General features: G+C 43.5%; 1 protein-coding gene across 4 annotated transcripts in view; it reads right to left on the reverse strand.

Annotated features, from left to right (window-relative positions):
* IQSEC1 (IQ motif and Sec7 domain ArfGEF 1) overlaps positions 1-12,057 on the reverse strand; it is a 332,002-nt gene that overhangs the window by 35,994 nt on the left and 283,951 nt on the right. For all 4 annotated transcript variants that reach the window (XM_065642481.1, XM_065642479.1, XM_065642480.1 and 1 more), the window contains one exon: positions 10,080-11,344. In XM_065642481.1, coding sequence (XP_065498553.1) covers positions 10,080-11,338 — 1,259 coding nt within the window. In that variant the 5' untranslated portion in view covers positions 11,339-11,344. The remainder of the gene's footprint in view (positions 1-10,079; positions 11,345-12,057) is intronic.

Raw genomic sequence — 12,057 nt, forward strand, 5'->3', positions numbered from 1 at the left:
CTGTTGTTGGATGTAAAGTAGCACCAGATTGCAAAGGTTAGCGGTACTTGGGAAGTGCAGCATTGCATTACCTGGATATTCAGAATGTTACCTTTCAAACTGTAGGAAGCACTACTTTTGCAAAAATACTGCAGTGAATTTAGAAAGTGAAATTGGTAGAGGAAAAGCTTTTAGTTGGATTCTAGATGGTACAAAAGAGATCAGCACAAATTTAGCATTTACTGTTATCTACTGGTCTTACTGGTACAGCCAGTCTTAGTGCAAAACAAACCCATTAAACCTGAGCACTGCAGCCGGTGAGCGCTTCAGCGGCAGCAGCAGCACTGGCAGCGGCAGCACTGGCAGCGGCAGCACTGGCAGCACTGGCAGCAGCCGCACTGGCGGCACTGGCAGCAGTGCTGGCAGCAGCACTGGCGGCAGCCACACTGGGAGCAGCACTGGCAGCAGCACTGGCAGCACTGGCAGCAGCCGCACTGGCAGCAGCACTGGCAGCCGCACTGGCAGCCGCACTGGCAGCAGCACTGGCAGCAGCAGCACTGGCAGCAGCACTGGCAGCAGCACTGGCAGCACTGGCAGCAGCCGCACTGGCAGCAGCACTGGCAGCCGCACTGGCAGCCGCACTGGCAGCAGCACTGGCAGCAGCAGCACTGGCAGCAGCACTGGCAGCAGCCGCACTGGCAGCAGCCGCACTGGCGGCACTGGCGGCAGCTGCACTGGCGGCACTGGCGGCAGCACCGGCAGCAGCACTGGCAGCCGCACTGGCAGCCGCACTGGTGGCAGCCGCACTGGCGGCACTGGCAGCAGCCGCACTGGCGGCGCTGGCGGCAGCCGCACTGGCAGCGCTGGCGGCAGCACTGGCAGCAGCCGCACTGGCGGCAGCCGTTGCTCTCGCTGCTGTTGCTGACAAACCAAGCTCCACCCTGCCAGTCTCCCCCGCGCTGCACAGCCAGCTGCACGAACCAAGCCCCAGCGCAGAGAAAGCGCCCATGCCCACCCCGGCCAACAGGACTACCTTGAAAAGAAACATTCAACAAAACCACAGTGCAATAGTGTCTAAAGGCTTCCCTATTTTTGACTTGCTAAACATGTAAAGCTTACACGCATCCAAAATGACGTTAAATTTTTTTATTTCCTTTTAGGTGCGCAGACAATAACAGAGCTGTAAAATGGAAGCATTACTAAACAAACAAGGATGGAAAGCAGCTTGTCCAAGCCTAATTTCCAACACCGAGCAATGCCAAAAGTATCTTTTGAGGTAAACTAAAGGTTTACACACACAATGTAAATAACCACAAACACACTGTTCTTACAGCCTTCTGAGACAAGCGGGATAAAGCCAGCCTGACTGAACATGAGAAGCTTGGTGAAGCAACTAGAAAGAACATCAGTATTTCTGAAGGCACATTTGTGCTTTGTAGATTCTCGTCTGTGTTCGGGCACACACACACAAGTGCTACACCGAAAGGAACATGACCTGAGAGAATCCAGAAAACAAGCAAACCAGAACTAGAAACATTTCCTAGAGGTTGTCAACACCGCAAACAGAAACAGGTCACAAACCTGCTGCTGCCAAAGAAATCTTTTCAGGTTGGGGGTGGAGAATTTAATGCAAATATGACGCCAGCCCTCTGTTTAAAAAAAAAATCTTCCTTGCTTTTGATACTAGAGATCCCTTTTTGAAAACCTTTACAGTTGTCTCAAAACTAAGCACTGGTTTAACATTAAAATTCAGGGATGGCTTTTTTAATAGGGAGAATCTAAGACTTTTCTTAGAATCATTTAAGTTAAATATTTTTTAAATAGCCAACTGGCAATAACAAGCTAGTTGAACATTCTCCTTAGTTTGGCAAGCAGCTAAATTTTGTTTCTATGGTTGTACTTCTTCCTTCCCTTTTGCTGAATACCCTACTGCTGCCGCAACAAAGCTAAGAGAATCACTATGGCTGTTTGAAACATCCTGGGAAATAACAAAAACCCTCAATATCCTTAAAATACTACCAAAACTAGTGCCAGCTTGTCGGAGTTCACTCAACTCTGCAGCAGCACAAGAAATAGACTGAAAGGAAAAAAAAAAAACAGGAGAAACTGACTGGGAAGCCTGATCTGTGCCTTCCTCACACTACACAACTGTGTCATGAAGAGAAAGAAGAACCAGGTGTAAACTGCATCTTCTGGTAACTACAAGAAAGACTCTCTGGCTTAGGAAAATAAACCAAGGAACAACATATTTCTCACAGCTTCTCTGCATCTCATGGAAACGGGGAGATAGTTATTCACATTATTTGGGCAGGAGCTCTATGGTTTCCCCCCTAGTGGGGAAGACTTCTCCCCACTACATTATGGTACATTAATCTTCTCAGTCTTGAATTGAGTGAGCCTCCCAAGTTCATTCAGGACTAAATCAAAAAACTACCACCACCCATGTAAAGGTCACAGCTTACTTGCAATTACGCCAAATTACTCAGTGTAATCTCCATTCAGTGAAAGTTCATTTATATTCATGCCACCCACAAAAGAATTTACTAGGAAGTAATCTCGGTGCCCAGTTCTGTTCAGTGGGGGAGCAAAATAAAGAGAGGAAACCCTGTGGACAACCTTTTGCACAAAATCAGGTAAGTGACCTGAACAGTTCTATCTGATCAATCAGTTTCCTTATGCCACCATTTCCTAGTGAAGTGCTAGGAAATTATACATTAAACATTAGTGCTGCTTACTGAGTGTTTCGGTTTGTCTGAGCTGATTACAAAACTGTAAAAAGTGTATGAAAGGCAGCTAAAGTGTCCAAGCAGAAAGTCTGGGTTATTCTAATAAAGGAGGAAAAACAGAGTTTAAAGCTATTTTGGAAACAGGGTTTTTTAGGTATGAGAAGCGGCAGCCTTGAGGAACAAAGCACTTAGCACGGTGAGGAGGATCCTAAGGCACACCCCAAGCAGTTGCACTGCAGTAGCCGGGCAAGCCCTGGCCAGTGAACCCAACCCTGAGTCACGGTGCTGGAGCAGATTCTGTAGCTCCTCATTACTCCCTCTCTTGGCAGTAGACAGCCTTTGGGTTTTTTTGGTTTTTTTTGTTTTTTTCCCTGCTGCTTCCTTCCTTGCAAGAAAGGAAATATTTTAGTTAAATAAATCGACTAAAACAGTCTCTGAGGATTTCTCACCTCCTCTGACCCCTTTGCATCTCTGCATTTCTCAAGGAGTAGGGAAAAGAGTTTGGAGCTGCCAGCAGAGTAAAATATACTCCACTTTGAGACAAGATACATGAAAAACCTACTGGCTCTCTCAGAACTATTTGCCAGGGCTGGTTGTTGCTTTCATGTTTATGCAGCTGCAGCCAGGAGTGACACATGAAGATGACTATGTCCTTGAAACTGAGGAACAGCCCCTGTCTTAATATTTCCTAGTGTCCCTGCCCTAAATTCTCTTTCCACACCCTCACCCCAATCACACATAACAGAAGCACTTTGGCTTCAATTTCTGCAACTCTGCTGAGTGTAAATGGGAAACACTGACAATCACCTTTACCTGAAAAGGGATTCCTTTTAAATTTGCAATGCAAAAGTACTGTTTAAACATCTCCAGATTTTCCATTTACAGATCCACTAAAGCCCAATTCAGTAGATAGATGTGAATTGTTAAACAGGAGGAAAGAGTTGGTGCTGCCTTCTCTTTTCCTTAACTCTTCTTCCAAGGGTTCCTTACACAGCTTTCCCAGCTTCCTATTCATACTGGCCTCTGTATGCCTGCAAAGGCAGCTGGTCACATTTTTCACCCTCAAAACTTGGTCATTTGAGATTTGGGGGCAGGGATAGTTCTGGCCTCCAGAGTCATATCAGATGGCTGTCTGGGAGCTGCTCACCCAGTCAAATTCCTCTATTCACAGGGTGATTTTCTAAAAACCAACCGTATCCTGAGCACGCACCCTGGCATTGTTAGAGCAAAGCGGTTGCCGATTCCTGGCACGTAGCAGCAGGAACCGTGTGCCCAGAACGCGCGAGGGTAGGCGGAGCTGGCGGTGGGGATGAGGTAATGGCTCGATCCCGCTTCCAGGGACGCTCGCACACAGTTACTGCAGCTCGCAGAGCAGCCTTTCGACAGCTGCATTTGCTCGCAACATTTGGTACAGTTTATACTCCCTTTTAACAGCGAGAAAGGGAATCCTTATGCGCGTATTTGAAGCCAGCGCTTAAATACACGATTGGTTGAATTCTCACAGTTATACATTTCAGCTGTTTCTTATAGGCAGGACATAACGTATGCTAATTAAAGCACCCATTTTGGAAAAAAAGGAGGAAAAATGGGTCCTCGGGCGGAAAAGAGAAAACATGCACAGAACAAAGCAAAACACACAGAGCTGCTTTTTTTTTTTTTTTTTTCCCCTTTGGGTGTTCTCACTTAGGGCTAAACGTTTTTAGAAATAATAAGAGTCATACTAAGAACATTCTTCTCTTCTTACTAACTCCTCTGCATGTTAGAGGACAAGCTACATGGAGTGCTTTGATTTTAGTTTTTGTTGGAACTCTCTGTGGCTGAATAATCTGCAGTCCAGATGTTGCAACAACAGTAAAGTCCCTCTCTGCTCAGTAAAATAAAGAAATACTTAAATTAACATTCCAAGGAATCTAGACATGTTTTAAAGAGTCTGCTCCTGGAATTAGTAAACAATTCACATCAATAGTGATGTTTAAATTTTGAATAAAATCATCTCCATCATGCAATAAATGAAGCCGATAGGGCATTCAGGGCTTACAGGTCGAAAGATGATACATCACTGCATAATGCAAACAGATACTCACACCTTCTTAGCTCTGTTCGTAAATCCTTTGAGAGAACTCAGGAATAGTGGGAACCTTAACAACAGCCCCTCATAAAAGAAGCTACAGAAAACTCTTCAAAACAGTGTGCTGTAATGGACTGAGGACACACAGGGAACGGTTTTCCATCTGTCACTACCCCTTCCGGAAAGCAAATGAGGACAAATAAGGGGGGTGAGGGATGAAAGTCATCTGGGAAAACTTATTGTAAAAATATTTATAGCCTAGCCTCTGTTCTAGCAATGTGAAATGGCCTTACGTTCATTTACCTCCAAGATGTATGCACAAGATTAGGCCATAAAACCTTCAACAAAACACCACACCAAAAAAGCCTTTACCAAAGTGATGCCACAGCAGAAAAAGCAGAGCAGCGCGGTGGCAACGGCCCATGAGCTGGACTGCACGGGCCCTCTTCACCAGCAATGGCAACAACTGGCACCAGCACAAGCAAGACTGGTTCCCATGGCAAGAAATCCCAGTGCCGCAGGAACGCTGCCAGATGAGAGGACCTTTAACTGTGCCTTCCGCTACCTGATACCAAAGGAGATACTAAATATGATTCTAGTCTCTGCTAGATTAACAAATGAGTCTGAGAAATGCAAACTTTTATCTCCCGTATTTTATACTATTAGGCACAGTCACATCAACTTTTCAAACCACCCTAAAGCTGTCCAAGTTTTGTCGGAAATGCTTTATTAATACAGAAAGTGTTCGTGTCCGCTGCCCAAGAAAAAGCTGAATAATCGCCACACTGTCTTGCATTCCACATGGCCCAGCTCGGTGTGTCACCGCAGGCTGGGAGACAGGAACTGAGGACAGTGTTATCAAGGGACATACCTGGTGGCCACAAATATTTGGCGAGGAGCCAGACTTAGTGCCACGGCCATGGTGGCACACGAGAAGGGAATACGGCAATGTCCTTCTTCCTACACACAGCTCTGCACAGAATTACAGTCTGCTACTGCCGACCGCAAAGCTGACTCAAGGGCAGGACGTGTCTCCTCAGACTACTAAGGTTAAAAACCATTTGGTCCTATTTAATCTGTCAGACCCATCAGCGCACGGATAGCAGAATGGAACCTGAAAATCCTACCAGATCGGGCCGCAATAACTGGCAAACCTGGTATTTCCAGTCTGCGGTCAAAACAAACATGAGAATCAAGTCACAGCCCTTTTTACTTTTTTTTTTTTTTAAGCAGCAGTCAAAAGCCCTCTTGAAGCCTTGTTTATAAGCAAACCAGTCTCAAAGGCTGGATTTGCATTGGCAGGGTTTGGAGCCTGCAAAATAAACCTTTCTAGGTAGTGTTTTCCTTCTGCCTAGGAGGAAGGAATGGTTTCCAGTGTAATTTCTCCCAGACTACAACCCTTTCAAACTGCACTGAAGAAAATGCCTAATTCAACACAGTTGGGCTCAGCAAGCTGCCCTGGGAGCCCCTGTGCTCCGGGCCTGCACCTGCAACCCTTCCTTTTGGAAGGCGATGAATGGTAACACACCATCTGACAGCCCATTGACAGGGTGAAGTCACTGCTGCCATTCAAAACCAGGAGAACGTACAGAAGCTCTTACTTTGTTGCAATTTCTTTGGCAGAAATCATTCCGTTTGGGCGACACTTTACGTTTCAGTATAGCAGATGCCACAAACCTTCTTTAAAAAAATGTACTTCTTTAATCAACACTAAGGTTCCAGATCGAGTTATAGTTATAGTTTGAAAAAGATGCTATGATCAAGTGATATAACTACTAGAAAAATGGTTTTCAATTACCTACAGGTTTTTTTTTTTCTGTACTCTCCTGTGTTCTCCATTCTCTAAGGACATTTGTGCTACTAATGTTTTGCTTTACGATGGTGACGAAGTGAACTAGCCCACCAGTTGCGCTCAACTTTTACTTCATCCATAACTGGCTACTCTAATAAACAGTCTCTGGTAGGAAAACTGCACTTTGGCTTCTGAAAATTCTTATTGTAATAGGAAAGCCAGAATAATTATAAGCACCTGTTGAAATTTCAACTGTGAGAATAGTGACCTTCCATGCTGCTTAAAACTTCATCCTTCCAACACTCCCAGTGAACAAAGCAAAAATATTTTCTCTAATACAATTCATGCACCTCTTTAAGGTTCTAAACTCCCTGCATTTCAGCCAAGCTCCATGAATGAGAAAGGAATAACGTAATTATTTGTTAATTAAGGTTTGGGATTTTAATTTCCAAGAAAGATTTCAAAGATGCAATGAAATTAACTGGACTTCTTGTAAAAGACATCTTTAAAATTTCTTCTGGTAGATGCTAACACTTGGAAAAAACTTGACTTCTTGTCATAGGTAACTTCAAAGCCACTTGTTTGAGTTCTGCACGCAGCCCTTCCGCACGGGTGGAGCACACATCCTCTCAGGAGCTCGCTGCCAAGACTTGTGCTACTCCCTCATTTTGTGGTCATAAATGTGTCATGAAAGAACACGCGGTGAAAAAACGTCTAAGTGATTCTGCTGCATTGACTTGAACACAGGAGAGCAGAGTGAAAAAACGTATCCCATCACATCACGGGTGTACATCTGGCCACACGCTAGGAAGCCAGGACTGAATGTGCACGCAGAGCCTGCTCATACGAGATGCTGCACAGTTGCATTTTTGCCATGTCATGAGAGCGAAGCTGCAAAGACGGGACTGATTTGCAGAAAGTCCACCTGACCTGCAGACGCCCCTCCCGGCCCGTGTCTAACCAGGCCGGGCAATCCTCCTTCACGCTGTGCCGCATGGCAATAGCAGCATTCGGCAAGCGAACTGACACCTAGGGCATGGCTTTCTTTTCAAAAACATTTGGATGCACAAGATGCTATGACATACCTCATGTGCCGAGAACAATGAGCATAATGCTCAGAAGTTAATTGAAACTAATGCACCTGTACAGCACATATCTAAATGGAGAAAGAAATCATCACTGGTAAATCCTAGCAAGTGCCTGAACACAATCTCTATCCCTTCACTTACCTGACAAAATGCAACTTGCAATCCCACCTGATACACTCTTAGGAGTCTCCTTCTGAACTTCTTTAAAAAATAAAGATTTGGAAGTTTTCCAGCTCCCTTTTCAAAGGGTTTACAGATTCAAGCGCCATCACATTCTATGATGGTTCAATACCTGACATTGCATAGAAAGGAAATAAGGCTATTAATGAAAATGTCACCATCTGCGGACTTGAAGCACCATAATCAAAACCAAGATACATGGGATACTTGGGGACTATCTGAGCTATAAATAGAATCAGAGTGACTCAGCAGAAGGTAACAAGAATCTTCATGTCTCTATCAATACTGGAGATAAAACGGGGTGGGGGAAGGAAACAATCGCACGCAGCAAAAGATCAGGCACAGAGGAGCTGCCGGGAGTTCTGTGCAGTGCTGTCTCTAGAACTCACTGCTAAGAAACTGCAGGTCACCTTGCAACCAGCCAGTTGAGAAAAAAGGTTTCTCTTTGTTCAAGTCCATGCAGCAAGATCACTTAGATGTGTTTCAAACAATGGTCTCTATTCCTCTCTATTCCTGATGTTTATTTTTCACTTTCAGCTTCCTATGATATGGCACATGACTAGAAGCATCTGACAATTTCCAGTGCTCTCCCTCATCTCTGCTTGCTGCTTGAGAACTTCTTCAATTCACCTTTTTTCTTACACCCTCCTGCAATTGACTCAAAAGACTGTATTATCAAGCCTGAAGTTCACTGATCATTGACTGCTTAAGGCTTAATTACTGTGCAAAAAAAGAGCAAACACTGAGACTTTTAAATGTCAGCCAAACAGCACCAGCACCTTCCTCCTCACCCCCCACACCAAGGATGTTAATGTTTTCAAACCTTCTAAAAAAAGCAAATCGATGTATTCTTCTACCCAGTCTACTTCACGAGCAGCAAATCCTGCAGACATCCTATGACTTACATACTTCCAATTGGCTAAAAGCTTCTGTAAAAGCCTATTAATTCTTTACAAAGATGAAAAAAACCAACCAAACAAAGTTTTTACAGCCAAACTTGCCCAATCCATACTTACTATTGGAACACACGGCCTCATGTGATGGCATCAAAAAGCTTTAATTATCTGCAATGTTACAACATCTCATTATACGATGAACCACTGACCTATTAATCAAACGAAACAAATCACAGCACCGCAAGCTGAAAAGAAGGGCTGAACTCACTCAAGCCGCAGGAGCCAGCGCAGCAAGGTCTACGGCAGCACGCCCAAATAGCTATTAGCTCTTCAGAAGCCACACAATTTTCACAGAGAAACTCTGAAGTACTCTGTAGAGAATTTCAAATGCTTATACAAACACTGTGAGCTGCTAACAATATTTTAAAGAAAAATAGGAAAAAATCCTGGTGCTTTGCATCTTTCATCTAAGTGTTCTGAGGAGCTTTCTAAGCACTAGTACCAGAAAAAGTTTAAGTAAATTATACCCATTCTAGGGCAGGGAAATTGCCATATAAGGCATCAACTAAGCAGTGAAGAAAAACCAGGAATTCTAATGCCAACCACCTAGCTGTTCTTATGTTCAGAATGTGACAGTTTTAAGGAGATCTGTGTAACCCCAGTAATGTGAATAGAGTTTAGAGTCATATATTATTTGTTATCCTCTAATATTCATGGTTTTCTACAGCCACACAGGAGTGTCCAACAAAGAAACTTTAAAAGTCATTTTACAGAAATTTTAAACAACTCCATACATGGGAAAACTAAGTCATAGGCAGAAATAAAAATTTTATGATAATTTTATGATAAATAATATTCATTTAGCATAAAAATATTTAGCGCATTGTTTTTTAGTATCAAAGCATTGATGAAATCCACTGAACAAATTCCAGGTCCTGCCTGCATTAAACAGGAAACTCATCTTACGCTGCTTGTTCTAATTCCCATATGACAAGTTTTACAATACCTACATGATTAGGGCAGGAAGAGATCTGAATTTGTTATAACACCAAAAATGGATCAGGATGAAGCCACCACATTTTTCAATAAGAAAGGAATCTGATCCAACTTCTTCACTAGTTTACTACTATATATATACACACATAATTATATTTGTTCTTTTCCCCTGAAGCTGTTGAACTATGAAGACATCAACTTGTAAGTACTCTAACATGAACAGCAGCTTATTTTTTCACTGAAAAGTCAATATCAGACACCAGTCTCACTTACCTGATACAAGAGAAAATACTCCTGGTGCAGTGGCTACGTTTCTACTGAACACAGAGAAAAGGATGAAATACTGTAACTTACTTGTTAAAAAGATTCAGTCCAATCCTATAATGGCGTTTCCTGATAACATCGTTACTGAAGGCAGGGGAATCCCAGCTGTTGCGAGTTTCTTTGTGGTATGTTTGTTTGCTCAAGGTTTGCTCCCTTAGGCTGTCTCTAGAAGAAGATTCGGAGCTGCAATTTATTGTATCATTTGAGTTGGAAGTGCTGTTGATGCTGTCATTGTCTCCGTCAGAATAATCGGACTCGGATTTGCTTTGCCTGTTCGCTGTGCCATTGATAGCTAAATGACTGTCTATAGGCCTGGCCCTATGTCTCGCCTCCGGTTCCTCTCGGGATATAATCTTGGCAGGAATACTGTGCGGGATGTGTTTCGGGCTTCCTTGTTGACTAGTGATCCCTCGGTCATAGGCATTTTGTCTCTTTAACGAGCCTCTCTCGGAACGATCACTTAAGTCCACTGAACTGTCACTGGGTGGCTCTATAGTTAGCAAGGGGAGATGATCCATTCTCATCCTCTGCTCCTGGCACTCCAGTGACGGGGTACTCCTGCAGCTTGTATCAGTGTCAATCTTATCATCTTTGTGGGTCATGGACCAGTACTCTTGAGAAGAGTTTACAGACCGGAGCCTCAAATCGGATTCTGTGCTGGATGGTCTCTCTACTGACTGGGAAAGTGGAAGGGGGGGAGATAACTCTTCCTCATCAATATATAACGTAACATCACTGTACGACGCTGTCATCTCATCAAGCTTCCTGTGATCCACATTGTGAATTGCTGGTTTAGTTTGAGCACAACTATCCCTTTCCATCTCACGACTTCTGACTTGATCCGGAGTCTGGACTTCATCAGAATGTAGGCTGCGGCAATTCAGTGCGTCGTCGATGGACTCCGCAAGGGATTTCACTTGCCTGGAAAAAGCATCCTCCAGTTCTGTTATAGCATCACTAAAATCAGTAGATGCTGCTGGAGACTTCATCGTAGCTGATTCTCCAAGGTCACCACATTCAGACTGTACCAGGGATCCCAGCTTTGACCCGTCATTTGTAACAGAAACTTGTTTTCCTTCAAAGTAAGAGCTGTGGACTTTCTCAGGTCCTTCAAAGGAAAACTGCATTCTCATATTGGACAGTACAATGCGTCTTGACATACGATTTTCAGACATAGAACTTCTAAGACGCTCAAAATTTTTGTTCATCTGATACTGGCGAAAAGCTGTTTGTATAGTACGAGCAGCATGTCTAGTTATGAGACGGCCTCCATATTTCCGTTCTAGCATTTCCACCTGTGAAAGGGTGAACACAATTACTTTGTAACTTGATGCAGGTTAGAACAAGGTTAAAGTATAACAAAAAAATTTCTTCTTACAACTTTAATTTTCAGAAATTTTTCCAAGCGTATACTCTTTCAGAAAGTAAAAACTGAAAGCTCCAGACTAAAAACTGCATGAATGCTGAACCGAATAGTCATTTGCAAGTTCCACCACAAAAATACAGACAAAAATATGACTACGTGAATACTGTCACATAAAATTAAGGTGTTAGCAATTTGTCTGTGTGTGTTTACGTTTTGGTTTTCACACATTAGCAGTGGTGTGCCCATGTCAAAGCAGACAAGGTAGCGCTCCAATGCAGCATAATGCAGTCATTCTGTCTCTGTAGGGACAACTGCAGAGAAGTGAAATCCAAGTACAAGGCAAACTGCTATCTTTTGGGAGTAAATTCTAAAAGTGGCTATCGCCTTTCCAGGACTGCATCACTTTCTACATGAATAAAAACCAGGTAACATGGTTTCACCTACCCAGGCCTGATATCAAGGGAAAACTGAGCCTCCCAGGCCATGCGCTCTCAGAGAGGTTGCTCTGAGAGAATACCCACATACACAGTCTGCCTCAAAGCAAGAACAGATTTCAGACTTTCTAAACACAAATTCAAATCTATTTTCATTCTTGTAATTAAAGTCGACATTGCCAGTGTTTCCAATTAACAGAATGAATAT

Source organism: Caloenas nicobarica, chromosome 11 (assembly GCF_036013445.1).
Source record: "Caloenas nicobarica isolate bCalNic1 chromosome 11, bCalNic1.hap1, whole genome shotgun sequence".
NCBI classification, from domain to species: Eukaryota; Metazoa; Chordata; class Aves; order Columbiformes; family Columbidae; genus Caloenas; species Caloenas nicobarica.